Here is a 27,897-nt window from a genome sequence, read left to right as displayed (position 1 = left end):
TTTTTTTTTTTTTTTAGATCCCTTTCTTTCTGTACTTCTCTCTCCCTCCCCATTCCCATGCACCGCCTCCACCACTCGAGGGCTTGGGCAGGAGTGGGGTTGGGGGAGGACAGAAGAGCGCAGGCAGGGGCAGGGCCGAAGCCGGGGTGGAGATCCTGGCGTGCAAGGAGGGTTCCCACCCGGAGTTGCCAGCCCGGACCTCCCTCTACCACACCGCGAAGCCTCCACCTGCCGCGCGAGCGAGGGGCGGGGAAGAGGGCGGGGCCGGGGCGGTGGCTCCGGGACCGGAGGCGGGAGCCCGAGCTGTCGCCCAGGAGGCGGCTGCTGCAGTCATCCTAGCGGGTGCTGGGGCAGCCGGGCAGTGGGGAGGTGGAGCAGCGGGGCGGAGGATCGGAGGGAAACGGGCGGTGAGGAGAAAGATTGCGAGACCCTTGAAACACCTGCGAGACCCGAGACCAAAGACCCGCCGTGGGGGACCCGCGGCTCCGGGCGCGACCTAGTTTTCTTGCCTTCGTGGGGAGCGCGCCCAGGGTTCGCCCATGGCTGGGACTCCGGGCCGCGATCCTCGGGGCGGCCCCGGGATTTGTTACCTTCTTGGCTCCCTGATGGCCGGACTGCTCGCCCCGGGGGCTGTCGCCTTCAATCTGGACGTGATGGGCGCCCTGCGCAAGGAGGGCGAGCCGGGTAGCCTCTTCGGCTTCTCTGTGGCTCTGCACCGGCAATTGCAGCCCCGACCCCAGAGCTGGTAAGTCACCGCTCCCGCCCAGAGTCCCCGTGGCCGAGCCACAGATTTCCCCCACGCCCAACTCCATCTCTTAGTCTTCCAACCCCACGACCACGCAGGCTATCCACAAATATCTCATACTTTAACCTTGCCTTATCTCTCGGGGGTCCAGAGACGTACCCTCAGGGCCCGAGACCCGGGTCTTGCTTTGTGGTTGAGTTGGAGAGTGAGGTTCTTGTCTTGGCAGGTTTCCCCCAGCTTGCATCCTTGCTTCAGTCCCAGGGTCTGTGACTGCCCTCCTTCAGAGGGCTAGAGTCCCTCAGGAAGGGAGACTGGACACCTTATGTCTACTTAGGGCAGGAGGAGAGGGAAAGGACAGAGAGGTTGAAGACACCATGGGAGGATGGAAGGTAGACTCCAGAAATAAATTCCGGTCAGAGCATTGCCATGGGGTGGAAAGAAGACGGTAGGACACTGGAGGCCAGGAGAGCCCTGCCATTTTATTTTGCGGCTCAAGAAAGGTTGGAAGAGGACTTGGGAGGGGAGGGTATGGCAGCCTGTACTAGATGGTTTGATGATAGAGTAGCAGGAAACAGAGCCCCCCTAAGTTGCAGCAGCAGCAGCGGCAGCAGCAGCAGCAGCAGCAGCAGCAGCAGCAGCCAGAGAGAGACCCAGGAGGGATGCTGGCCAGGTTGTTCCCCTTCCTCCTCCAGGTCTAGGAATCTCAGCAGTGGGGGAAGGCAGGGAGGAGTGAGGGGCAGAGGACAATTCTAGTTATTTTCTAATCAGTTCAGGACTCATGGGAGATGGATACATAATGTGTGGGGCCTGTGTCTGTCATGTTTCTTGTGTTCTTGGCTCTGCTACATGTATGATTTTAGAAAGAGACAAGGGGAAGAAAGCTTCCCACCCTCTCCTGCCAGGGGGCTTTTCTCTCCTAGGCTGGTGCCTAAGCCACACTAAGTGTCCATTAATGGGATCAATGCTGTCCACTGGGACTGTCTTCTCCCCCATACTATTGGCTTGGAGGCAGAGGACAGGAGATCATTTCTCTTCCCTTGCTTGCTTGAGGAGGAGGGGTAGCTCTAATCTTCCTTTTTCCATTATCCCTGTCATCAGGGAGCATGGTCAGTGGTCCCCCAAACTTTGGGAGAGATAGAAAGCAACTGACTTCATCTCTTCCTCAGCCTTCCATCTGCTTCCTACCTCATCTCTGTCTCCCTCCCTCCCTTCTTCCCCCATCTGCCAGAGTTCCAGGACTGGAGGCCTTTTTAGGACATGCTGAACTCTCTGAGCTATTTCTAGGCAAATTCTAGGTTATTTTTAATAGCTTGGTCTCTTGTTATTTCCCCCTCCTCTCTGAAGGTGGCCCCTGGTTCGGTCTCCCAGAGCCAAGCTGGGGGCTTTCCCCGAGGAGCCTGACTGCCTAACCCTGCTTTTTGCTCCAGCAAGGGGGTGCTCTGCTGCCTCGTGGCATGTGAGAGACCAGGTTCCTTGCTCGTTGAGTCTCTACCTTTTGAGTTGCTAGTCGCCTTCACCAGCATCCACCGATTGAAAGAAAGGCTTCACCCATTTTGATGACTTTCAGTCTTGCCCCTGGATGAGACCTTGAAGTCTAACCTTTGCTCTGTAGCTTCAGCCTCCTTTATATCTTTCAGTTGTGAAATGGAGTTTTGATAGTATATATGATAGTACTATCAGGTAGAGTTATAGGATTTAAGAGTTCTTAGTATATACAAAACCCTTAGAATAGTGCCCAGAGGGAGTGCTGTGAAAGTGTTAGCACCGTGGTTCTCTGCTGAGCTAGAGAATAGCTTCAGTCCCTTACTGCAAACCTGGATCCAAGGCTTGGCTAGATCACCCTGGTTGAGTCAGCCTTCAGGCCAAGCACCCTCCCCAGAGGGCCACCCAGATTGAGAGTCAGGAAGGGCAGGCCTTGGGTCAGAGCCCTGGAGTGTGTGCAGAATCGGGAGCTGAGGTGGTAGTGGGCTACTCCTTTGCTTCCACTTAGCCAGTCCCCCTGGGAATCCTGCTGCCCCCAACTGCCCACATCATGGTGCTTTTGCAGGCAGTGGCTGCAGCTGTGGCTCCTGTTCTGTCCAGAGGCCCGGGTGACTGGGGATGGTCAGAAAAGTGTGTGGCTGGGGCAGAAATGGAGAGACTAGAGAAGCTGTGTGTGGGAACTCTTGTTCCAGGAAGAGTGGGCTGGTCTGTTCTCTGCTGAGAGTGAGGTTAGTCGTATATGCACACCACCTTCTTCCCTCCATAGGGACCCCTTTCCTCCAGTATCCTCCCTACTCTAGACCTCTACAGGAGATGTGAACCCTGAATGCTGATACTAGCTTCTCCTGGTGCTTAGCTATGTGCTGACCAGTGGAGGCGCTGGGTGAATAAGAGAGACCCAGTACGCCAAGAGATGGCCATCTCTGGGTTTGGAGGTAGTGGGGATACTCCGGACTTGTCTGAAGGTTGGCCATACCACCTGGTTTCCTTTTCTGTGTGGGGTACCCTCCCCTCCCCTTCCTCCTGTTCTTTTCCTGGAGTGCCCTGTCACAGTGTTCTGGAGATGGCCCGTCATTAGGTATGGTGGAAAACTCATGGGTTTTGGAATTAGGCAGGTGTGGATTTGAATTCCAGCTTCCTACTTAATGCATCTCAGTGGGTTTTCTCAACCGAAAGACAGAAGAATCCTCACATAGGATTGTCGTGAAGCTTCAGTGAGAGAATGCATGTAAGTTGCCTAGCCTGATGTCTGAGCATTGGGTGGAGGGTGACCAACGTTAGTTCCTCATATCCCTGGCATCTAGCTTAGGGCCTGACCCATAGTAGGTGCTGGATACTATTACTTCCTGGTCTCGCCAGTGCCTGACACGGGGCCTGGCAGATGATAGGTTCTCAATACATAGCTGTTAATGAATGCTGAACGCATGCCCTCTTCCTTGCTGCTCCCCGCCCCCTCCTTTCTCTGGACACTGGCTGTGATGCGGGATGACAGCTGCTAAGAGACCAGAGCTGTGGGAAGGGAGAGTGGCTCTGTGCCCTTCCCTCCCCCTCAGAACTGGCACAGTGCCCCGTAGATGCCTGTCTGCAGTATTGCTGGACACAACTTCAGGCCTTGTCCCCCAGAAAGGGAGATGGAGGAAAAGAGTATGGAACAGAGGCCTCCAGGTCTGCCTGCTTCCACTTTTGAGTCTGTCCTTCTGTGAAGAGAGATCCTTGTAGTCAGCCAGTCACCTCACCTTACCCCTTCCTTCACTCCTGGCCTGTGGTTCAGCCCCAGGAGACCCAGGCAGCCTCCATTCCCAGCATAGTCCTCCCTTGGGGAAGAAGCCTTGGCTGTGATCATGGAAAATTGTCCTGCCAAGAAAGTTGTAGCTGGGAAAGTGTCTGAGGGGGAGTTAGGAGAGGGGACAGGGTAGGGGCAGGGAGGGTGGGAGGAAAGGGGAAAATCATGGATGTGGGGAGGTATGAGCAGAAAATGGGGGTAGGATTGGGGACAGATGAGAAACTTGCCCCTACCTCTATGCCAGCTAGAGTGACAGAGAGAATCCCAGGCTGGCAATGTTGCAGGGGGGATGGGGACTCTGATGGGTCCCCGATGAAGGGTTGGGGGACAGACCCATATCGACCCCTTTGCTTGGCCTCTGAAACTAGTCCCTGGGTCACCTCGTGGTGCCAGTCAGGGCCCCTGTTACTTTTGCTCTCAGCATTCTTGGTATTTCTGGGAGGGCTCCAACTGGACTGGGTTTGGGGAGGAGGGCAGAGCCTGAGGTTGGGGCCAGGAAGTGGGTAGGGAAGGACTGGTCAGGAACAGGTGCTGGGAACAGGCGGTTCTTTCAAACTAGCTGCGCTGGCCAGGCCACTTGGTTTGGCGTGCATGTGTGTATCTACAGTGCATGTGGGTCCTCATCCAGATAGTATGTGCATATGTAATGTGATGATTGCGTCTACAAGTGTATTAATTTGCCCTTTGCCAGGACTCAGGGAAATTGACTTCCGGCCTTCCTCTTTAGTTCTTAACATTGGCTTGGTTCAGAGGGGTCAGGTCTGGGCTGCACTGGGGAGGCACAGCGCTCTGGCTGCTAATTCCACCCCCGCCCCATTGTACAGGCTATTGGTGGGCGCTCCACAGGCGCTGGCTCTGCCTGGGCAGCAGGCGAATCGCACTGGAGGTCTCTTCGCTTGCCCCCTGAGCCTGGAAGAGACTGACTGCTACAGAGTGGACATTGACCGAGGAGGTGTGGACCCCGTGGGGCTGGGAAGGGAGCATGGCCCGGGGAGGACAGGAGAGGACTTGGCTTCCTCTTCCCTTTCCTCATTCCTGCTGTCATGCCTCTAGCTGATGTGCAGAAGGAGAGCAAGGAGAACCAGTGGTTGGGAGTCAGTGTTCGGAGCCAGGGACCTGGGGGCAAGATTGTGGTGAGTACCGCTCTTTGTGACTGTATGCAGGGGTGGAGGGTCTGTGCATGATGGTGTGTGCGTGTGCACAGGTGTGCTTATAGAACACAGGCTGGCGTGTGGTATGATGGCCTGATTCCCGGACCAAAGGTATAATAATATAGTGCCTGTCTTCACAAAGTTAAAACCATCTAAGCATCCATCTATACATTTGCCAAACTCTTACTGAGAACCTTTTAAGCATCAGGCATTGTACTAGTTACTGAGAGAGGAGAGGAAACAAAGATGGAGGAAAAGCCTGGTCTGTGGGTCACAAAGCCAACTGCAGAGTTCTGGAAACTCTCGTTCTCTGTTTTTCTGTGTCTGTTTCTCTCTGTATCATCACTAATACATGCAAATATAATTAATAATCTGAGTCACTGTGGGAGCAGAATACGGTTAATGTTTTTTTAGATTTTTTAAATTTTTATTTATTTGACAGAGTGAGATAGAGAGAGAGAATGTATGGGGGAGGGGCAGAGGGAGACGCAGACTCCCCACTGAGCAGGGACTCTGATGCAGGCTCCATCCCAGGACCCTGGGATCATGACCCCAGCCGAAGGCAGATGCTTAACTGACTGAGCCACCCAGGCGCCCCAGAATATGGTTAATGTTAAGTGAGCAGTACAGTCTCCAGTATGTGACAGTCCAAAGGAGGAGTAGTGAGAAAAGCCTCCTGCGGGGGGAAGCAGGGGGGTTGGAGGGTAGAGTTCAGCCGGCCTTTCAAGAAAAAGCAATGCTTCAAGAGTGGAGAGGGGAGGAAGTTCTTCGCAGGGAAAGTGGTGGCACTGACAAAGGTCCAGAGCCAGGAACAGCTTGGCATGTTGGGGATAGGCCCATAGGGCATGATCACGGAAGCACGAGTGCCCTGTGCTGGCTTGGTGCCTGGGGGTCCAGGCAGAATGTGGAACAAGGTGTCTTCCTACAGTGCAAGGCAGTGAGTGCAGATGGGATAAGTATGTGTATATTGCCTAATGCTGGGCAGGGTGGGGGGGTGGTCCCCAAGTGATGTGTATGTGTCCATGCACTTGCCAAACGTCTCATGTTGGCTGTGTGGCTCTGGCTGGTCACCAGCCCACATGGGGCAGGGTGTAGTGGGGGTATGACCCTGAGTCGCCTCCTCCCACAGACCTGCGCGCACCGATATGAGGCTCGGCAGCGGGTGGACCAGATCCTGGAGACCCGGGATGTGATTGGTCGTTGCTTTGTGCTAAGCCAAGACCTGGCCATCCGCGATGAGCTGGATGGTGGGGAATGGAAGTTCTGTGAGGGGCGCCCCCAGGGCCACGAGCAGTTTGGGTTCTGCCAGCAGGGCACAGCTGCTGCCTTCTCCCCCGACAGCCACTACCTCCTCTTTGGGGCCCCGGGAACCTATAACTGGAAGGGTGAGTCACTCCTCAGGGAGGGGACAAGGGAACCAAAATGTCCTCTGACCTCAGAGGCAGGATTGGGGGGCAGCACGTGGCCAAGCATGCCCACACGTTCCCTGCCACGGCGCCCTGGGGCACCGCCACGTCTGCCAGCCCCCTCACGCCAGCACACACACACACACACACACACACACACACACACACACACGGGGGTGTTTCCTCTCCTTCCAATGGCCGAGTGTTCCCCACCAAGCCAGCATGAGCCCCCACACGCACGGCTGGGCCTGCTTGCTCCAACACCTCAGCCCCACCGCGCCACTCCCATTCCCGTCTCCGCACGCCACCGCTGGCTGAGCTGACACTCGGTGAGTGGGGTGGCGAGTCTGTGGGACCAGAAGCTTGGGCTGGGCCAGGGGCAGCGAGGGGGCTGCAGAGGAGAGGAGGGGCTTCCCCGTGTGCCTGTGGAGCCAGCGTCTGGCCTGAGAGGGGCTCTCCGCTCCCCCGCCCCGGGCACTAACAGGTCTGTCCTTGCAGGCACTGCCAGGGTGGAGCTCTGTGCACAGGGCTCAGCGGACCTGGCGCACCTGGACGACGGGCCCTACGAGGCGGGGGGTGAGAAGGAGCAGGACCCCCGCCTCATCCCGGTCCCTGCCAACAGCTACTTTGGTAGGGACCCCTCCCTGGCCCAGAGCTGCTCTAACCCTCTGCTCCTCTTTCTTGTCCTCCCTCTCCACGCTCCCATCCTTCTGTCTCTGTCTCTGTCTCTGTCTCTCACCCTTTCTCTCTCTGTCTTTCTGTCTCTGATTCTCATCTCCCTGGTCTCTTTGTCTCTCTCATATTCTTTCTCTCCCTCTTCCTCTTCTACGGCCTTGTTCTTGCCATTATGTCTGGCTCTGTCTCCCCATTCTGTGGCCCTTCCTCCTTCCCTGGTGTGTCCCCCCACCTGCCCCCCGCAGGGTTGCTCTTTGTGACCAACATTGATAGCTCAGACCCTGACCAGCTGGTGTATAAAACTTTGGACCCTGCTGACCGGCTCCCAGGACCGGCCGGAGACTTGGCCCTGAATAGCTACTTAGGTTTGTAAGCTCCCACCATGTCCCCCTGGGCCCTGTGGGCTTGGCCTGGTCTCCCTTCCTCTCCTGTCCTGCCCTCACCAACACACACCCAGGGAAAGACATAGTGGGCCCAAATTTCAAAGAAGCGCTAGGCCCAGTGACCAGGCATGAGCAGATGCCCCAAGGGGGGATGGCCTAGGGGGCTGTGAACGGGGGTCTCCATGGAGAAAGAACCAGGTGGGCTGAGACTGTACTGGAAAAGGAAGGTAGAGCTCTAGTGGGACTTTCTCTGAGAGATGGATGGTGGGCACATGCCAGAGAAAGGTCTATCCTTGCTGGTAAGTCTCTTTCATTGTCTCATCTGCAACCCTTTGCAAAGGGAAACCAGGCCTGGGAGATGTTTGGGTGAATCAAGTTCTTTCCCACTCCCCCTTCTCTCCCGTTTATCCTTGTGAAGACTTCCTCTCCCTGTGAGCATGGTGGGAGGAGGGGGCAAAGAAGGTGCATCCGATGGGGCTGGGGCCTCCTGGTGTGCAGAGAAGAGAGCAGCTCCCTGGGGGATCTTAAGCGTGGTGCCCTGCTCTGCTCTTGCCCAGCCGGCTGGCCTTCCTCTTTGTTCCCCAGTCCCCGAGGCTGACCTCACTGCACTTCTTGTGCCAAACTCCAGTTTCTGGATGTGGGAGGACAGTCAGGCCCCTGGAGCGGGAGGCAGAGCAGTGCAGCTGTGCTGGTGATAACTTGGAGGGCACCCGTACCTTTTGGCTCCAGACCTGTGAGGAGGGGGTGGAGTGAGGGGAGCCCAGACACACCTTGGCTCCTGAGTCTTTCGGGGAGGGCTCACTGCTAAGTCACCCCACTCAGGTTTCTCCATTGACTCGGGGAAGGGTCTGATGCGTGCAGAGGAGCTGAGCTTTGTAGCAGGGGCCCCCCGTGCCAACCACAAGGGTGCTGTGATCATTCTGCGCAAAGACAGTGCCAGCCGCCTGGTGCCCGAAGTTATGCTGTCTGGGGAACGCCTGACCTCTGGCTTCGGCTACTCGCTGGCTGTGGCTGATCTCAATAATGATGGGTGAGAGTGGCCACAGGGGAGTGGAGCCTGGGGGAGGCTGGGCCTCTGGCATCTTTCTGACTCCCATGGCTGGGGAGGGAGCCACACTGACTGTCTCTGTCTCTCCATCTCTCCCTAGCTGGGCAGACTTGGTAGTGGGCGCCCCCTACTTCTTTGAACGCCAAGAGGAGCTGGGGGGTGCCGTGTATGTGTACCTGAACCAGGGGGGTCACTGGGCTGGGGTCTCCCCTCTCCGGCTCTGTGGCTCTCCTGATTCCATGTTCGGGATCAGCCTGGCTGTCTTGGGGGACATCAACCAAGATGGCTTTGCAGGTGTGATTGGGAACTGGAAAGCCTTGGGGGAGGGAGGGGTAGAGGCAGGGATGGGGAAGGGCCTCAGAGGTCCAGGGAGAGGCCTTCTGAGGGCTCCGGGACAGAAGCAACCTGGGCTGGCGTCATCTTGAGCTTTACCAGCTGTGTGACTTGGGTCAAGTGAACTTTCTGAGCTGGTAATGTCTGCAGAGAATAGCTAAGAGGCTTAAAAATGATGTGTGCAAGGTGCCCAGGACTTAGTAGCCTCTCAGTAAAATAACAAACATATTATATAGAACTGAGTGACTGAGGGAAAGTTAGGGTCTGGATGACCAGCCCCCACCCCCCGCCCCAAGTCTGACTACCTTTTTCCCATACCCACAGATATCGCCGTGGGGGCTCCCTTTGATGGGGATGGGAAAGTCTTTATCTACCACGGGAGCAGCCTGGGGGTTGTTGTCAAACCTTCCCAGGTGAGGGGGTTCGTTTGTTGGGATGAGGTGTGGGGGAGAGTGGGTGTAGGGGGACTTAGGGGGAGCACAACAGCAGAGGGCAGGGGGTGGAGCTGGGGGTGCCGCTGTGGGGGAGCTGATGGTCTGGTCCCACAGGTGCTGGAGGGTGAGGCTGTGGGTGTCAAGAGCTTCGGCTACTCCCTTTCGGGGGGCCTGGATGTGGATGGGAACCATTACCCAGACCTACTGGTCGGCTCCCTGGCTGACATGGCTGTGCTCTTTAGGTGAGGTCCTTGTCTCCTCTGCCTCAGCCTCTCCCTCCCTGAGGCCCGCGCCTCTCTTTCCCTGCCTCAGAGTCTCATGTTCCTTGTGCTCAACTCCCTGTTCCCCAGGGCCAGACCTGTCCTTCATGTGTCCCACGAGGTCTTCATTGCTCCCCGAGCCATCGACCTCGAGCAGCCGAACTGTGCTGCTGGCCACTCAGTCTGGTGAGGCGGGGCCCGAGGGAGTCAGGGAGCTTTCAGGGCCCACTTCCCCTACTCTCCCTTTCCCTGCCCAGTGTGGGGCTGTGGCTGGGGCGGCAGGGAGGCGCTGGTCAGTCAGTCTGGCTCAGGAGTTCCCCTTGCCCCCACAGTGTGGACTTGAGGGTCTGTTTCAGCTACATTGCCAGCCCCAGCAGCTACAGCCCTATTGTGGGTGAGTGAGGTCCCACTGCTACTTCCCACCCCGTTGGGTTTCAGGGTGGGTCACTCTGAGGTGGAGAGAAGGGAGTCTCAGAGATGGGGTCAGATGAGAGCAGTTCCCCAGCTCACTGGTTCCTCTCTCCTCTCCACTCGCCACAGCCCTGGATTATGTGTTAGATGGGGACACAGACCGGAGGCTCCGGGGCCAGGTCCCCCGTGTGACCTTCCTGAGCCGTGGCCCAGACGACCCCAAGCACCAGGCCTCAGGCACTGTGTGGCTGAAGCATCAGCATGACCGAGTCTGTGGAGACACCATGTTTCAGCTACAGGTGGGCCCTGACCCCTTGGCCTCTGTGAGTCATTGTCATTGCCCGATTTCTTCTCTTTGATTCCTTTTAGCTTCCTCCCTAACATGTTCACACTTCATTCTTTGATCTCAACTTTTGGGAATCTTCCCTTCTGGGCTGACCTCCTCCTCACCTGCTGCCTTCTGTGTCTTCTGCCTTCTGTGTCCAGAGTATAAGTTCTGTCCTACCTGGAGATGGAGACAGCAGTTTCCTTTGTCACACCTGGTCCTCAAAGCCCTGGATCCTGGTCTCCTCCCTTTTCCACCCCAGTTGCTCTCCCTCCCCCTCACTCTGGTCTCTACCTCTCTCCCTCAGCTCCTGACAGCTCTTGACAGCTTTCAGAATCTGTCCTAGGTCTGGCCAGCGCCCGATGATTGTTCTAGTATGCATGTCCATCTTTCCTCTTCTCAGGAGAATGTCAAAGACAAGCTTCGGGCCATTGTGGTGACGCTGTCCTACAGTCTGCAGACCCCACGACTTCGGCGACAGGCTCCTGGGCAGGGGCTCCCCCCAGTGGCCCCCATCCTCAATGCTCACCAGCCCAGCACCCAGCGGGCAGAGGTGAGCATGGGTTCTGGTTTAGCTCAGGAGAAGGAGCTGGAAGGACTAATGATCATCATCCCTCACAGTGACAAGCATTCATAGCTTCCAGAACTCTTTCACATGCTACCCTAGCAGTTCCTCACATCTCTAGGTGCTGTGACAAGTAGACCACAACATGGTATATAGCTCAAGTGATCACATGTTCCTCGTTCGAGGGGACACTGATCCTCCATTCCATGCATTCATTTAGGGGCCCGGGCTGACAGGGATCTGCCATCTTCAGATATGGCCTCCAAGGTCCTTAGGTCACCTCCATCCCTGTCAGTTGGAAGGGGGAGCGTGAAGCTCTTCTGATCAGTCTGGAAGTGATGCTCTTCACTTCTCTTCACATTAAATCCAGAATCAGTTGCATGCAGTGTTGGCTAGGGAGATGTGGTCTTGTCGTGGCCTCTACCTCAGCATCATCCCTTGCTCGCTTCACGAGCCCACGGTGGTTCAGTGATCAGCTCAGTGTCACACGGCTAGTAAGCAGCAGGTCTGAGAGTCAAAGCCCCGTTGCTTCATCTTGTGATACGCCACCCCACTGTGTCCCATGGCGACACATTCACTTCCTGCCTCACCCCTAGGAATGACCCTCTCCTCGCGTCTCTCCCTAGATCCACTTCTTGAAGCAAGGTTGTGGCGAAGACAAGATCTGCCAGAGCAACCTGCAGCTGGTCCATGCCCGCTTCTGTGCCCGCGTCAGTGACACGGAATTCCAGCCTCTGCCCATGTGAGGGGAAGTGAAGGGTAGCGGGGGCGGGGGTGGGAAGGCAAGAGATCAAGGAAGAGAAGGAAGCCCCCTCAGGAGGGACAGGCCGAGGGAGGGCGGAGGCTGATAATTCAGAAGATGAGGGTCAACAGTGGGGCCACAGAGTCTCTCTTGGCAAGGAATACACCTTCCCAGGATGCATAATGATAATGGTAACTCCTACCATTAGCTCCTCTGTGGATGGAGAACAGGGGCCTAGAGAAGTTAAGTTCCTTGCCCCAGAAGAGTAGGTAGAAGAACTTGGACCGGAACAGCGGTCTCCTGGCTCCCTGTCTGGTTCTCTCAAGTGTGGGAAGGCCTGAGGCTTGGACTGGTGGGGAGGGTGCTGCGGGGGAGCCAGTGGGAGGAGAGACCAGGGAGCGGAGGTGGGAGGGGAAGAGGCAGGAGAGAGAGAGGCAGAGGAAGGCGTTTAGATTTAGAGCATGAGTGGGATCTGACCTCCAGGGATGCAGATGGGACAACAGCCCTGTTTGCCCTGAGTGGGCAGCCGGTCATTGGCCTGGAGCTGACGGTCACCAACCTGCCCTCGGATCCAGCCCAGCCCCAGGCTGATGGGGATGATGCTCATGAAGCTCAGCTCCTGGTCACCCTCCCTGCCTCTCTGCACTACTCGGGAGTCCGAGCCCTGGACCCTGCGGTGAGGGCCTGTGGCAGGGTGTGGTGGGGTTCCTTGGGGGCTCCGGTAACCCAGACTGACCTCTCCCTCTCTCCCCACTGCAGGAGAAGCCGCTCTGCCTGTCCAATGAGAATGCCTCCCATGTCGAGTGTGAGCTGGGGAACCCCATGAAGAGAGGTGCCCAGGTTGGTGTGTCAGCCTTATCCCTGTCCGAGTGCCTCTCTAAGTGCTGAGCCCTTCTGTACCCCCTTGCCTTCTCGGACTCTAATCACTCTCCACTCTTGGCCTAGGTCACCTTTTACCTGATTCTTAGCACCTCAGGGATCACTATCGAGACCACAGAGCTGGAAGTGGAGCTGCTGTTGGCCACGTGAGCCTGGGGGCACCTGGCGGTGGTGAGGGGAAGGGCAGCTGGGTTGGTGTCCACCTCTGTTGTCTTCATCTGAGCCCTCGGGGTAGCACCTTTGCCTCGTTGCCCAATGTGTGCTCCTGCGCACTTACCAGGATCAGCGAACAGGAGCTTCATCCCATCTCTGTCCGAGCGCTCGTCTTCATTGAGCTGCCGCTGTCCATCACTGGGTAAGCTCTGTCCAAAGGGGCACATTGGCCCGAGGGGTGGGCACTACTACTCCCAAACTCTGGCCTGGGCTCTGCCTCCTGGCCCTCCAAACAGCCAGGCCCCAGGCCTCCTCAGTGCCCCGTTCTGACCCTTCCCCACCAGCGTGGCCATTCCCCAGCAGCTCTTCTTCTCTGGTGTGGTGCGGGGTGAGAGTGCCATGAAGTCCGAGCGGGATATAGGCAGCAAGATCAAGTATGAGGTCACGGTGAGTGTTCTGGTGAGGCCCCTGGTCAGGCCCCTTCCTTCTTGGTGCAGAGAGAGGCTGAGGCATGTTGCAAGGCTGTAGTTCTCCTACTATGTGGCGGCATGATAGTCCAGCGAGTTCAAGGCCTCCCCTTGCTCCTGGACCTTGATTGTGGTGTTGGTGTTGGGGCCTCGTCATGGTCATCTCTGTGTGGACATCTCAGTTGCTGGTCTGGGTAGGCCATGAGGGTCCTGGGAAGCTTTAATGTCAGATGCTTTGGCTGAGGGATGGGGCCGAGGGGGAGGAGGACCGATGTCTCTTCTTAGAACTCTGCTCTTGCTTGGCTGGGGCCTCCCCACCCTCTCAGGGACATCTCCAGGCCTTCCTAGTTTTGGGGTAGGAGAGAATGATGATTGGTGGGGTCTAGGATCCCAAGTCTTTGTTGAAATTCTGCTTCCGGGGGGCCGTCCCCTCAGCTCTTACCCCTCTTTCTCTGCAGATCTGTGGCCCACTTAGAAACAGAGTGCCCTCCCTTCACACTCCCTTCTGCCCACAGGTCTCCAACCAAGGCCAGTCGCTGAACACCCTGGGCTCTGCCTTCCTCAACATCATGTGGCCCCATGAGATAGCCAACGGGAAGTGGCTGCTGTACCCCATGCGGGTGGAGCTGGAGGGCGGGCAGGGGCCCGGGCAGAAGGGGCTCTGCTCCCCGAGGCCCAACATCCTCCACCTGGTGAGGCTTAGGCAGGGTGGTCAGGACCACTGAAGCAGGGTGGAGGGGGGTTAGACCTCAGGAAGGATGTCGTGGGGGCTTGTGGGAGGCCTGGGGAGAGGCAGTGGGGAGGAGATGCTGTCTCGGGATTGCTGCGTTCAGAGTGACGCTCACTGCTCACACTCCCCGCATCCAGAATGTGGACAGCAGGGACAGGAGGAGGCGGGAACTGGAGCAGCCTGAGCAGGAGGAGCCTCCGGAGCCGCCAGAGCCCAGCACATCCTGGTGGCCGGTGTCCTCCTCTGAGAAGAAGAAAAACATCACCCTGGTGAGGGCAGGGCAAGCATGGGGCAGTCTGAACGAGAGGCGGGGGTGTTGGTGATGAGGATGCGGCGGGAGAGGGAGTCTTAGGGCGCTGGGTGTCCAGGAGGCTGGCCCATTGACAGGCGTGATGGTCACGCACCTGGAGCGAGTTGACAAGACAGTTTATATCACAACCGTGAAGCAGCTGCTGCAGCATGGATTCCCCTGTGACCACTGAGTATTCACTTCAGAGGGAGGGTCTTGGCCAGCAGCCAGTTGGCCACACAATTAGTTCCTTGTTTGGCACAGTTTTGTTCTTCAAGTGGATGTGTTGAGCCAATGAGCATGCACTCTGTGCTCATCCCTTGTAGGACGGCGCTGGCCGTTAGTGTGGAGCGGACAGATTGTGGGTATTTGGCCTGGTTGCAAGGAGGTGGAAACCCAGGTGTGGAAGGGCGGGCAATAGAAGGAGCCAAAGAGACTGTTGGTGGGGGGATATGAACAGCTGGGCCAGGTCTGGCATCGTCTGTCTGGAAGGGAGCTCCACTGTCATACCCTGTCTCTCGTGGGGGCCCTCAGCTCCCCTGCTCCTGGAGAGCATGGTGGGAGGCAACACGAAGGCACGTGGGGGTGGCGTAAACTTGCGTCATGGTCGGTTCCCTGTTACGGATGTTGTCCTGTCTTCTCCACGTGGCTGATTTCCCCCTGAAAGGCCTCCCTTTCTAAGGAGAACTTGGAAATGGATTCTTTTACTTAAAATTACTTTTCAACAAACTGACCAAGGATTCTTGAACTGCTCAAAGGTGGCAAAATGAAAGACGATTCAAAGATCTCAAATGCTCTCAAAGCCCTTCTCCTGTACAGGAAATGTGGTGCATATAACATAATTTTTAGAAAAGATTTTATTTATTTATTTGACAGAGAGAGACACAGTGAGAGAGGGAACACAAGCAGGGGGAGTGGGAGAGGGAGAAGCAGGCTTCCCTCAGGGCAGGGAGTCTGAATCTGATGTAGGGCTCAACCCAAGACCCTGGGATCATGACCTGAGCCAAAGGAAGATGCTTAATGACTGAGCCACCCAGGCGCCCCTGTCACAATTTTAGTCAGACTGGATCATCAGGTGGGATTGGGCCAAATGGATGTAGGTCAGATCTGGAAGGAGACGGGCTTATGTCCCTGGTCCCCAAGCAGCTCCTGGGACAACCTCCACCTCCTTCAGTGGGTTTGGGCTTACCATAGGAACGCACAGACCTGGATTCGAATACCTGTTCTACCGCTTACCAACTTGCCAGCTGTGCAAACTGAGCCAGGTCACCTGGCCTCTTCTTTTTTTTTTTCTTTTAAAGAATTTATTTTTGGGGTGCCTGGGTGGCTCATTGGGTTAAGCCTCTACCTTCAGCTCAGGTCGTTATCTGCTCAGCAGGGAGCCTGCTTCCTCCCCTCTCTCTGCCTCTCCGCCTGCTTACTATCTCTCTCTGTCAAATAAATAAAATCTTTAAAAAAAAAGAATTTATTTTTAAGGGGCTCCTGGGTGGCTCAATTGGTTAAGAGTCTGCCTTTGGCTCAGGTCATGATCCCAGGGTCCTGGGATTGAGCCCCGCATCAGGCTCCCGGCTCAGCAGGTAGCCTCCTTCTCCCTCTCCCTTTACTGCTCCCCCTCCTTGTGTTCTCTTGCACTGTCAAATAAATTATTTAAAAAATCTAAAAAAAAAAAAAAAGAAAAAAGAAAAAAGAATTTATTTTCAAGTAATCTCCACACCCAATGTGGGGCTCGAAGTCACAACCCCAAGATCAAGAGTCTCATGCTCCACTCACTGAACCAGCCAGGTTTCCCTCCCTCCTCTTTTTTTTTTTTTTTTTTTTAAGATTATTTATTTATTTGACAGAGAGAGAGATCACAAGTAGGCAAAGAGGCAGGCAGAGGGGGAGGGGAAGCAGGCTCCCTGCTGAGCAGAGATCCTGATGTGATGTGGGATTTGGGGCTCGATCCGAGGACCTGAGATCATGATCTGAGCTGAAGGCAGAGGCTTAACCCACTGAGCCACCCACGCGCTCCCCCTCCTTTTTTTTTTTTTTTTTTCTTAAGTGATTTCTTGGGCCAACATGGGGCTTGAACTCATGACCCCGAAGTCAAGTGGACGGACCCAGTCAGGTGCCCTGCACCTGGCCTCTTTGAACTATAATTTCCTCATTTGGAAAATGGGGGTGATGATAATATGCACCTTCCAGGACAGCTTTGATAAGTCCCTTGCGGATAGCAGGTGCTCAGTAAATGGGACCATTGTTCTGTAACACAAGCATTAACTGGGGAAGCTACTCTGTTGCTGCTGTCAAATAAGAGACCTCCTCCCTGCTCCCCATGTATTCCAAGGCCAGACAGACCAGATTTGGGGTAGACTGCTCTTTTGGACCATGGGGTTAGTCTGGGAAGACTTCCTGGAGGAGGTGAGTTTGAGGTCGAGTGAGGAGAATGGGAGAGATAAGAGTGAGGAACAAGGGCAGTGGGGGGTCCAAGGTGTGGGAGCTCATGGACGGACGGCGTGAAGTCTCTGGGCAGATTCTGTGTCCATGTGAGCACCTATAGTGTGCTGGGCCCTGGGGAGGCTCAGTGGGCTGGGACCAAGTGGCTCAGAGCCCTGCCTGTCCTGGTCCCTAGGACTGTGCCCGGGGCACTGCCAGCTGTGTGGTGTTCAGCTGCCCTCTCTACAGCTTTGACCGCGCCGCTGTGCTGCATGTCTGGGGCCGCCTCTGGAATAGCACCTTTTTGGAGGTAAGAGCACCGTGGCTGTGGGGCGGGCATCTTCTTCCCCAGACTCATTGCTCTTTCTGCCTTCGCCTTGTCTGAATGCAGCACCCTCTTAACCGAAGACAGGCAGAAATGCCCTCTATGTTGGGCACGATTCCACTTACAGTTTTGGGAGCTGGGGTGGGGGGCCCTGGAGCATTGAGGAGAAGTTGGTCCTCCTCTGCTTCCGTAGGAGTACTCAGCTGTGAAGTCCCTGGAAGTCATCGTCCGAGCCAACATTACCGTGAAGTCTTCTATCAAGAACTTGCTGCTCAGAGATGCCTCCACAGTGGTGAGCTGCGGGCCTGGGCATGTTGGTGTGGGGAAGCTCTTCTTTCCCTCTGCTCCAGTCCCTGTTCCCTTAACCCTTCATTCCCCAGATTCCCGTGATGGTTTACCTGGACCCTGTGGCCGTGGTGGCAGAAGGAGTCCCCTGGTGGGTCATCCTCCTGGCCGTCCTGGCCGGGCTGCTGGTGCTGGCGCTGTTGGTGTTGCTCATGTGGAAGGTGAGGCTTGGGGGTGGGGATGCTGGGCTCCCTTGGCTGGCTGCAGGCCTTTCATGCTACGCTTCTGTGTCCCACCTGCTCTCATTTCTTTGGCCCACCTGAGCCAAACACTTGTATGTCCCAGGGACTCTGTTGGGCTCTGGATGATTCAGAGGGAAGTCAGATGCAGATCTGATCCTCTGGGAGTTGATAGTCTAGTGGGGGTGGCGAGCTTTGTAGGAAGGACCAGGCAGAAGGCTCTAAGGCAGGAGAGAGCAGTGGGAGTTCAGACGTGAGAAAGCTGGAGAGCATGGGGCTTAGCAGAAGGTGGGGTCATAGGATCTGGAGGTGGGAGGTGAGGTGGGTGGGACCGTGGGAGGCAGAGCCATGGAGGCCAGGGAGTGGGGTCTGATTTAATCAAAGCATGGCAGGGAAGGCTGGGAAGGAAACTGTGACAAAGAAGACACAACAGCGCAGAGAACCTTCTCCAGGGACTGCCTCCAAGACTGAACTCAGACCCTCCATGTACCAGGCTCTACATGGAACCGTCTTCATACACACAGAGTGTAGACAGAATCCCGTTTGTGCCAGGGCTCCCACCCAAAAGCACACACATGCACATGTCAGTACGGGAATCACTTCCATCACCCATTGTCATACCCCGAACTGCATGCCACATCTGGCCTGTGGGGCACCATGCATGTCTTTGGGGCCCTCTGGAGAACTGCCCCCAGTGCTCCCTGGCCCAGTTGCAGAGCACCAGTACTGTTTGGCCAATGTGAGTCATCAGTGGACTGGGCCCCTGGATGAGCTTTCCAAGTGCGGGGAACCTGGCCAGCCTTAGAGGAGGTTCACACTTTCATGAAACTGGCACGAGAATCCCCGTTCCCTGCTTTCTTGGAAGGGGGACAGAGTAGATAAGGGCCCCACCTCTCCTGAGTCTTCCCATCCTCCACCTCTTCTGCTCCCCTCCGCCCTTGACATCCCAGTGTGGCTTCTTCCATCGGAGCAGCCAGAGCTCATCTTTTCCCACCAATTATCACCGGGCCCATCTGGCTGTGCAGCCCTCGGCTGTGGAAGCTGGGGGCCCAGGGACTGTGGGGTAATTGTGTGTGTGTGCATGTGTGTGTGTGTGTGTGTGAGTGTGTATGTATGCGTGTGGTAGAGCCCCCAGCATTCAGGGAACCAGGGTGAAGAAGTGAGATTGCATGAGGGTGGTGTGAGCTCTAGGAACGGGGGTGGGAGGTCATTATAAGGGTGAGTATCCACAACCGGAAGCATGCACAGTGGGGTGGCTGGGCTCATGCAGTGTGAGCATGTGGGAGTGCAGGAAGGTGCTGTGCATGGCTTTTCTGTGGGCATGAGACAAATGTGCAAGGACATGCTGTGCAGTCTGAGCAAGTAGGAGCCTCAGGTGGCCCCGAGTGTGAGTGTGCAAGGGGCATATTTCCACCTTGGTATGGAAGGGCCAGCATCTTCATGAGGAAGGGAGGGGTGAGGCCACCCTATTCATGGACCAGAGGGCCCTGCCCCAGGGGAAATGCCATTTGAGTACATGGGATGAGTGTCTGGGGCTTGGGAGGGCCATTCCCAGTAGGCAGGGGTCTAGAAAGCCATATTTTGGTCTCAGATCTTGTTTATGTTCTGGGGCATGCTGTTGGGTCTCTTCAAAGGCTTGAATGGGGTCAGTGGTCCTGATGCTCCATCTTCAACCCCCTCTTCCAGTACCCAAGGCAGAGGTCCTTGGTCCTGCCTCTTTGGCCCTTCCTGGTCTTTCTCTGGCCGTGAGTGAGGACCTGGGGGCCCGGCATGAATTGTGGCACCTGTGGGGGCCATGCACTGCACGGGACACTGTCTACCCCAGCTCCTTCCTGCTGCAGCAGTGGAGGCAAGGTGCTGGACTGTGCTGGGCATCTGCCCCGGGGGCCTCAGCTCCTCACATCTGGCCTGGGGTCCTTACAGATGGGATTCTTCAAGCGGGCGCGGTACCCCGAGGCCACCGTGCCCCAGTACCACGCGGTGAAGATCCCGCGGGAAGACCGGCAGCAGTTCAAGGAGGAGAAGACAGGCACCATCCTGAGGAACAACTGGGGCAGCCCCCGGCGGGAGGGCCCTGATGCGCACCCCATCCTGGCTGCTGATGGGCACCCTGAGCCGGGCTCCGATGGGCATCCCGTTTCAGGCACCGCCTAACACTCTGTGTCCCAGCCTGGCCCACGGGTCCCCTCCACCCTTTCCCCAGATATGGCTCCTTGGGGTGAAGAGGGTAGAGTGGGTTGTTGGCGTCCCATCAGGATGGGATAGAATCTGCTTCCTCAGGGGCATAGGCATCTCCACCCACCCCCAACAGAACTTCCCCTTAGAACACTGTGAGATGAGGGTGGTAAGTCAGGAATGGGGTTGTGGGGTAGAAGGAGAAGGACAGTGATGTCCTGATGAAAACGTGGGAGAAGGACCCTGATCCCTCCCTCTCCCATTCATTCTGTTTAACAGGACCCCAAGGACCTGTCCCCCAGAAAGTGCCTTAAGCCCAGAGGGTTGGGGAGAAGGTTATGTTGCTGACTCAGGGGCTCTTCCCTCCCTAGTTTCGCCTCTCCTCTGACCTTAGTTTGCTGCATCAAACTAGTGGATTTTGTCTATTTATTAAAAAGTATTTGAGGACAAAACTTCTGGCTTCTTTGCTGAGTGTTGCTCTCCCGCCTCCAGGGTCTCCAGGAGAGGACTGCTTCTTTGCAACCCCACAGCTCAGGGCAAAGGTGGCAGTGCCCAGCAGGAGCACATGACTTTTGTGACCAGTTCCTGGAGGCACATAGCTGTGGTCTCAAAGAGGAAGGGGACCCTTACTATGGGAACAAGGGAGAGGGACAGGGAACCACCTTAGCAGTAGGTGGGCAAAAATTGGGAGACCCCATCTATGAATTTGCAAGGATAGGACAGGATATTGCTTTCCTCCCTGTGGTCAGGTTAGGAATAGAGCTTTTATACTTTGGAAGGAAGGATTGAAATTAGACGCCAGGCAGAGATGGGGGAAGGAAGGAGAGGAGCTGGTGGGGGGAATGGCTTCTCTGACTAGATCCCTCTTAGGAGAAGACAGGTTAGCCGGTGGGTGGGATTGCTCTGGCTGAAGGCAGGACTCCGGGAAGGGTTATTTCACAGCCTTTCCCATGATGTGGGGCCCAACAGGCAACCACTTGAAGGGAGGGGGCTGGTGTTCCATTTGGAGTTGAGAGAACTGGGCACTCTTGAGGTCCTTCCAAGTCTCTCTGGTGAGGCGGCAGCCATCCCCAATGTGTTTCCAGGTGGGCTCTAAAACTTGCTGCCACAGAAAGGCCCAGCTTCCACGTGGCTCAGCCACATGCTCCCAGAAAAAAAACACTCCTCCCTGGGAGAGAAGAGAAAGTTAGCGTCACTTCTTTGCTCCATTCCACAACCTTCCTCCCACCTCATCTCCACCCCGCTGTTGGTGAAATGGGGGTTGCTGGTTCCCAGGTCTATGAAGCACATTATTCTGCTTCTGACTTTCTCTGTAGGCCCTGGCTCCTCCCCTCTCACTCAAAAGCGCATGTGAAGAGCTGCCCAGTGGGGGTGACGGGTGAGCCACCTTTAAAGGATGACCGAGGGACAGCCTAGCAGAGGGCAGATGGCTGAGGAGCTGGAGAGAGAGGAGCAGAGACCTCACTGTAGACTGAGACGCTGTCTTCTGAGACTCAGACGCATACCTCCAATCTTATCCTTTGGCCAACATCCTAGGGAAAACTTGCACCTGACTCATGACTAATACTGGGGTTCCTTCCGCCCTTCTCTCCTTGCTGAACCCTCTCTAGGTGATCTCATGCACCCCTGTGCTCTGAATTTACAGCTTGTGACTTCCACATCTTTCTCTGACTTCCAACTGCCTCTATGGCTTTCCTGCCTGCCTGTTTCAGTGGCACCTCAGACCTAACAAGTCCCAAATGGTTTCTCTCATGTCAGCAATTGAGACTTCCCTCTACCCTCTTTCCCTCCACCAGTCATTCATGCCAGAAACCTGGAAACCGTCCTCAAATCCTTTCTTTACCCAGCCCCAAATCATATGGATTCTATGGACTCTAATATCTCTATCCAGAGCCCTTTTTAATTTTTCCCACTTCCCCACATCCTGCTTAATCCCTCAGATCTCAATGTAAACATCACTCTGTTAGGTGTCTCTGCCCCCCCCCCCCCCCCCGCAGCTGCTGCCTTAGGTGGCTCTCCTGTGGGCTTCCACAGCACTCTACTCTATCCCTTGGAGGCCCGGTCATGTTCACTGTTGACCAGCAGGTGGCGGTGGATGGGTGTCTAACGTGCCAGCACACCAGAGTCCCGACCCCAGAGCGGCCCTGCGGCTGTCGTCTGCCCCATGCCCATTCCCTTTCCACGCTGCTCACCGGCCTCAGCACTCTGTGGACTTCCTGCAGGACCCTCCTCGGACTCTGCACGGAGCACAGCACCAGGGTGCTGACCACCACATCCATGCAGCCGTCCGCCAGTCCTTTCATGTCCTCTCCGGAAGCCACCACAAACTGTTCATACTGGAGGTGCCTGTTCTCCGCCATGCTCTTGGTCAGGAACTTCTCGAAGTGGGGGTTTGGGTCCAGGCAGGTGATCCTGCAGCCCTCTGGGTAGAACTGGAAGTTGGCCCCAGTGCCGCAGCCCAGCTCCAGCAAGGACACCTTCCCGGAGGCTCCCGCAAGCCCCTTTATCTGGATGAAGAGCTGCTGTTTCTTACTCTCCATCTTACGGTTGCACTTGGCCGTCAGTGCGGCCATCAGGTAGGGGAAGCACATTTTGCAGAGGGGCTGCCAGCAGCCCAGCAGAGCCAGCAGGTGCAGGGGCAGTGTCAGGAGCAGCACCAGCAGCTGCAGGAGGCGGACAAGGGCGTCCATGACTCGCCAGCTCGGAGCCACGTTCTGCTGGGACACTGGCCTTTTCTCTGTCTCCAGTGCCGCAGACGGGAGCCTCTCCCCCTCCTGGGTTGGGACTTTGTTCCCTGTGTCCTACTTGTCAGCTTTCTCTTTGCCAGGGTATAGTGGGTGCATGGAATCCCTCCAGAGGGCACAGGTCCTACGGCCCTATAGTTTTTTGTGGAGTGAAGGGACAGGTGGCATTTGTGCCCTGAGTTCTGGGGCACTGTGTGTTGAGGGTGGGGGTGTGCTGATTATTTCAGAGAGGAGTGGAAAGGGCAGAAGGGGATAGGTCTCAGATTGCAGCTTTGTGGGGGCCAACCCGGGACGGGCCTGACTCATCGGCCTGTGCTGGCCTCATTCTGTCCCCAGAATCTGGTTATGTAAGCTGGGAAGTCTGGTTGGGTTCCCCTGGCACACCCCCAGCGTTCTGTAAACTGTAACATGCCTTTGCCCCAGATAGAAGCCAAGCACAGAGGATTCCGGGTAAGGCCAGACTGGTCAGGAGAAGGAGGGAGACTGCAGGGCAAAAGAAAGGCATTTTCTCAGCTGACTGGTGTTTACTATCACATTCAAGACTGCACTACCCCAGCAATAGAAGAAAAGAAGGGAGAAAAAGACAGCGTGGGGAAGAAGAATCAGCAAGCCCGGATCCCATTATAACTTGCCGTGTCTCTTTGGGCAAGTCTTTTTACTTTCTGAGCTCCAGCTTCTCAACTGTAAAATGGGGAGATGATGACAGATTGGATGCGCCTTCTGTAGTTTCTAAGGGCTCCTCCTGCTCCTGCATTCGTGTGATCTAAGGGGAGTGGGGGAGGACAGGCGGCAGGTGACCCCAGCTCTCCTCACAGCCCAGGATGGTACTCCCAAGACTGGTCCCAGGCTGCCACTGAGGCAGCCCAGTCTCAGAGCCCAGACTTTGGGGTCACAGGCATCTTAGCAGAAAGTCCCCAAATGATTAAGCTGTGGCTTCTCTTTTGGCAGAAGCGTGGAGAAAGCTCCCCACAGACAGTTCCACAGGATGGCCACCAATTGCCTAGTGGCCAAAGGGAATTTTGTATAGAGAAAAGAAAATCAACAGCTTGGCATTATACAAGAGGGAAATGACAGTAGTCTAAAAGCTCATGAGTGGCATTTCCCAGGGCCACTGATGGCCTCTGGGGGAGGACTGAGTTTAGACAAAGTCTCTGGTGGAGAGGGCTGCTCTGTCGAAGCCCATTGCAGCAGCCCTCCAGTCAAGCCCACCAGGGGATCTGCCCCCGGCCTATGGGGGCCTTAGAGAGGAGGTGTGGGGATAACTATGAGCTATTTCAAGAAAGTGTCTTTTCCCACACAGAGCTGCCCGAGCCAGGGGCAGCCCCCGTGCTGCTGCTCAGGAGAGTGGTTTTGTGACCTCCCACAGTCAGACGCAGCCTTCTCTGGGCTTGGCTTCTAATGTGACTGTAAGGGAGGCAGCAGTTCTCCATAGCAGGAGTACGAGCTCAGGAAGGAAGTGGCAATGATCCAAGCCTGGTCAGAACACGGTGTGGGCGCCCAACGGCCTTCGGCAGTAGTGAAGAGGGTCAGGGGAAGCCAGGCCAACTGGGGGCTACCTCTTTCGGGAATGGGTGAGGCGCTCAGTTTAGTGGAGAATGGGGTGAGCTCGAGGGGTGGTGGGAGGTGAAATCAGAGAGTAGTCGCTCCTGACAGGTTTCTTTTTGCTTGTAAAAGAATCATTAAACTCTTTCTTGGAAAAGCTAGTACATTCACATTGCACAGAATTTAAGAGGTACAAAGGGATTACAGAGAAAATTCTCTCTTCCACTTTAGTCTCTCAGTGACTCAGATCCCCTCTCCTGAGGCACTAAACGTCACAAAGCCAACTTCTTGGAATCTTTCTGGAGATGGAGATGATCTGCAAAATAGCACATGACACACCTACCGCACATTTAGATGTGTACACATGTGTGTGTACACATGTTCCTCTTTCTTTACACAAATGGTAGCACATTGTCCACACTCTTGAATACCTTGCTTTATTGGGTTTAGCTGATACTGCCCAAGGATCTTCCAAAGTAGCTGTTTTTTATTTTATTTTTTAATTTATTTGACAGGGAGATAGAGAGCACAAGTAGGCAGAGTGTCAGGCAGAGGGAGAGGGAGAAGCAGGATCCCTAGGAAGCCTTATGTGGAGCTTGATCCCTGGACTCTCTCTGGCCATCACATAACTGACTGAGCCACCTAGGAGCCCCCAAAGTGGCTATTTCAATTTACACTTTCACTAGTAACATTTTGTGTTATGCATCTTTTATCTATCTATCTATCATCTATCTATCTATCATCTATTATCTATCATTTAGCTATCTGTCTGCCTACCTATCATCTCTACTCATTCACTCATTTATATTACTACTGACTCACAGATTTCTTATTTTATTCAATGGGTTGTAGTCTTGATACCCTCTTTAGGTATAGTTTTATTGATGTATAATTATGAACAAGAGAACATACATAGTTACAGTGTATGCTTGATGGATTTTGGCATATGAATACATCTGTGAAACCGTTACCACATTCAACACAGTGAACATGTCTACCAACTATGAGCGTTTCCCCACATCTCTTTGCAATCCATCCTTCCCTCTTTCATCCCCATCTTCAGGCAACCGCTGGTCTGCTCTGTCATTATAGGTTAATTTGCATTCTCTAGAATTTTTTATAAATGGAATCCTATAGTATATACTCTTATTGTCTGGATCCTTCCTTCCTTATTATTATTATTTTTTAAAGATTTTATTTATTTATTTGACAGACAGAGATCACAAGGAGGCAGAGAGGCAGGCAGAAAGAGGAAGGAAAGCAGGCTCCCTGCCAAGCAGAGAACCCGATGCGGGGCTTGATCCCAGGACCCTGGGATCATGACCTGAGCCGAAGGCAGAGGCTTTAACCCACTGAACCACCCAGGCAAAAAAAAACCCCTCCTTTTTTTTTTTTTTTTTTTTTTAAAGATTTTATTTATTTATTTGAGAGAGAGAGAGAGCAAGCGAGAGAGCGCACACACAAGCATGGGAGCCTCTGCCTAGAGGGTGAAGAAGGAGGCTCCATCCCATTAAACAATGACTGCCTGTTACCCCCGCCCCCAGTCCTTGGAAACCACCATTATACTTTGTCTTTATGATTCTGACTGCTCTAAGTACCCCCTGTAAACGGAATCATACTGACCTATTTTGCTTAGCCAAATGTCCTCAAGGTTACCCGTGTTGTAGCATATTGAATAATTTCTTCCTTTTTAAGGCTGAATAATATTTTGTTATATGCATATACCACATCTTACTTATCCATTCATCTATCAGTGGACATGGGTTGCTTTCATGATTTAGTTACTGTGGATAATACTCCTACAGACATGGGTATACAGGGGTACCTGGGTGGCACAGTGGTTAAGTGTTGGACTCTTGGTTTTGGCACAGGCCCTAGTCTCAGGGTTGTAGGATCAAACCCACCTCGGAGTCTGCTTCAGATTCTCTCTGCTCCTCCTGCTCATGCTCTCACTCATTTTCTCTAAAATAAATAAATAAATCTTAACCATACCCCCCCACCACATAGGTGTGCAAATATCTTTTTGAGACCCTGCTTTCAGTTCTTTTGGGTATATTCCTGGAAGTGGAATTGCTGGATTATATCATAATTCTAGGTTTGATTTTTTTTTAAAGATTTTATTTACTTATTTGACAGAAAGAGATCACAAGTAGGCAGAGACGCAGGCAGAGAGAGAGGAAGGGAAGCAGGCTCCCCACTGAGCAGAGAGCCCGATGCGGGACTCCATCCCAGGACCCTGAGATCATGACCTGAGCCAAAGGCAGCGGCTTAACCCACTGAGCCACCCAGACGCCCTAGGTTTGATTTTTTGAGGAACCACCATACTGTTTTCCACGGCACCCATTAAGAATGACATGGGGTTGGGGCACCTGGTGGCTCAGCCAGTTAAGCGTCTGCCTTCGGCTCAGGTCATGATCCCGGAGTCTAGGGATAGAGTCCTGCATCGGGCTCCCTGATCAGCAGGGGATCTGCTTCTCCCTCTGCCCACTTGTGTTCTCTGTTTTGCAAATAAATAAAAAAAATCTTAATCCTTGTGTTCAAAAAGTAGTTACATTTAAGATAATTTTACTTCTTCCTTTGCAATTCTGATGACTTTTATTTCTTTTTCTTGCATTGCTTAGGCTAGAATTTCCAGTACTGTGTTAATACAAGTGGTGAAAGCAGGCATTCTTTCTTATCTATCTCAGAGGAAAATTTTATTTTATCACCATGGAGTGTGATGTTTGCTCTGGGTATTTATTAGGGTTATGTGAAATATATTTTAGGGAGAACTGACATACTTTTTTGTCTGAAAGTATGTTATATTTCCCCAGTTGTTCATATCTTCTTTTGTCCTGTCAGTAGTATTTCAAAGATCTCTTCATGTAGGTACCTAACATTCATTCATTTCTTTCTTTCTTTCTTTCTCTCTCTCTCTCTCTCTCTCTTTCTTTCTTTCTTTCTTTCTTCTTTTTTAAAAAATTTATTTGACAGAGAGAGACAGTGAGAGAGAGAACAGAAGCAGAGGAAGTGGGAGAGGGAGAGGCAGGCTTCCGGCTGAGCAGGAAGTCCAATGCGGGGCTGGATCCCAGGACCTTGGGATCACGACCTGAGTCAAAGGCAGATGCTCAATAACTGAGCCACCCAGGCGCCCCAGATACCAAACATTTCTTAAGCGTATTTCTAGTTATATTACTTTTTTCCCCTAGTATAAAAGGAAGTCTCTTCTTTACTTCTCTCTTCTAACAGGTTTCTATTTGTATATATATCTCGTCATTTTTGTTTCTGAATGTTAGTTTTGTACCTAGTCATCTTATTAAATGCTCTTATTGTTTATTCTTTTTATTTGATTCTTTTTCAAAAAATATTTATTTATTTTAGAGAGAGAGAGAGAGGGAGAGTGTGAGTGAGGCGAAGGGCAGAGGGAGAGGGAGAGAAAGGGAGAGAAGCAGACTCACTGCTGAGCTGAGCATGGAGCCCCACAAGGAACTCAATCTCAGATCAGGACTTGAGCAGAAATCAAGAGTTAGACACTTAACGGACTGAACCACCCAGGCGCCCCTCTTTGGGTTATCTAAGCATAACATGATCTGTGCCAGTAATAATTATTTACCTCTTCCTTTTCAATTTTTATATCTTTTATTTCCTTCTTTTGCTTAATTGCTTTATCCAATTCCTTAGAGAAATATTAAATAGTAGTATGGGTACTAAATCTTTTTGTTCCTGAAATTAATGGGACTGCTTCACAGGCTTTCCCACAGGCTGTATCTATTTTCCCTCAGCTTTTCACCCACCCTTTTATTCTTTGCTCTGTATTGCTGGGGTTAAGAGCCTGTGTTTACCTGGATCACTTGCTTGCTGGCTTCTTTGTGAGTTCTGCCAGTAATAAGCACTGCAGGGAGAGCAGACTGTGGGAGGAAGAAGGTGTGTTC

General features: G+C 54.0%; 2 protein-coding genes across 6 annotated transcripts; one reads left to right on the top strand and one right to left on the bottom strand.

The window, feature by feature from the left end:
* The first annotated feature begins 51 nt into the window (after nt 1–51).
* On the top strand, nt 52–20,152 carry ITGA7 (integrin subunit alpha 7). Of its 5 annotated transcripts, none has more exons than XM_032348529.1 (26): nt 52–745; nt 4,835–4,962; nt 5,064–5,143; nt 6,291–6,546; nt 7,066–7,143; nt 7,488–7,607; nt 8,448–8,655; nt 8,774–8,967; nt 9,331–9,419; nt 9,555–9,682; nt 9,791–9,886; nt 10,033–10,094; nt 10,241–10,410; nt 10,840–10,989; nt 11,628–11,743; nt 12,227–12,419; nt 12,503–12,583; nt 12,689–12,768; nt 12,903–12,977; nt 13,120–13,222; nt 13,758–13,934; nt 14,110–14,241; nt 16,873–16,986; nt 17,195–17,293; nt 17,382–17,507; nt 18,476–19,436. In XM_032348529.1, exons 1-26 carry the CDS (start codon nt 540–542, stop codon nt 18,590–18,592), a joined length of 3,378 nt encoding a protein of 1,125 aa, XP_032204420.1. In that variant the 5' UTR covers nt 52–539; the 3' UTR covers nt 18,593–19,436. The 5 variants fall into 5 exon arrangements, with proteins under 5 accessions (XP_032204420.1, XP_032204416.1, XP_032204421.1 ...); XM_032348525.1 differs by lacking the exon at nt 18,476–19,436 and adding an exon at nt 19,449–20,152 and having other exon boundaries at nt 54–745; XM_032348530.1 differs by lacking the exon at nt 18,476–19,436 and adding an exon at nt 19,449–20,152 and having other exon boundaries at nt 54–745; nt 7,066–7,197.
* METTL7B (methyltransferase like 7B) lies at nt 20,113–22,483 on the bottom strand. The gene is made up of 2 exons (XM_032348531.1): nt 21,893–22,483; nt 20,113–20,868 (listed from the first exon to the last, which is right to left on the bottom strand). The coding sequence occupies exons 1-2, from the start codon at nt 22,388–22,390 to the stop codon at nt 20,632–20,634; spliced, it is 735 nt and encodes a 244-aa protein (XP_032204422.1). The 5' UTR covers nt 22,391–22,483; the 3' UTR covers nt 20,113–20,631.
* Between the last annotated feature and the right edge of the window lie 5,414 nt (nt 22,484–27,897).

The sequence above is a fragment of the Mustela erminea genome, chromosome 6 (assembly GCF_009829155.1).
Source record: "Mustela erminea isolate mMusErm1 chromosome 6, mMusErm1.Pri, whole genome shotgun sequence".
In the NCBI taxonomy this organism is placed as follows: Eukaryota; Metazoa; Chordata; class Mammalia; order Carnivora; family Mustelidae; genus Mustela; species Mustela erminea.
Note: the sequence above shows the minus strand (reverse complement) of the source record. Positions and strands in the feature narration are given on the sequence as shown.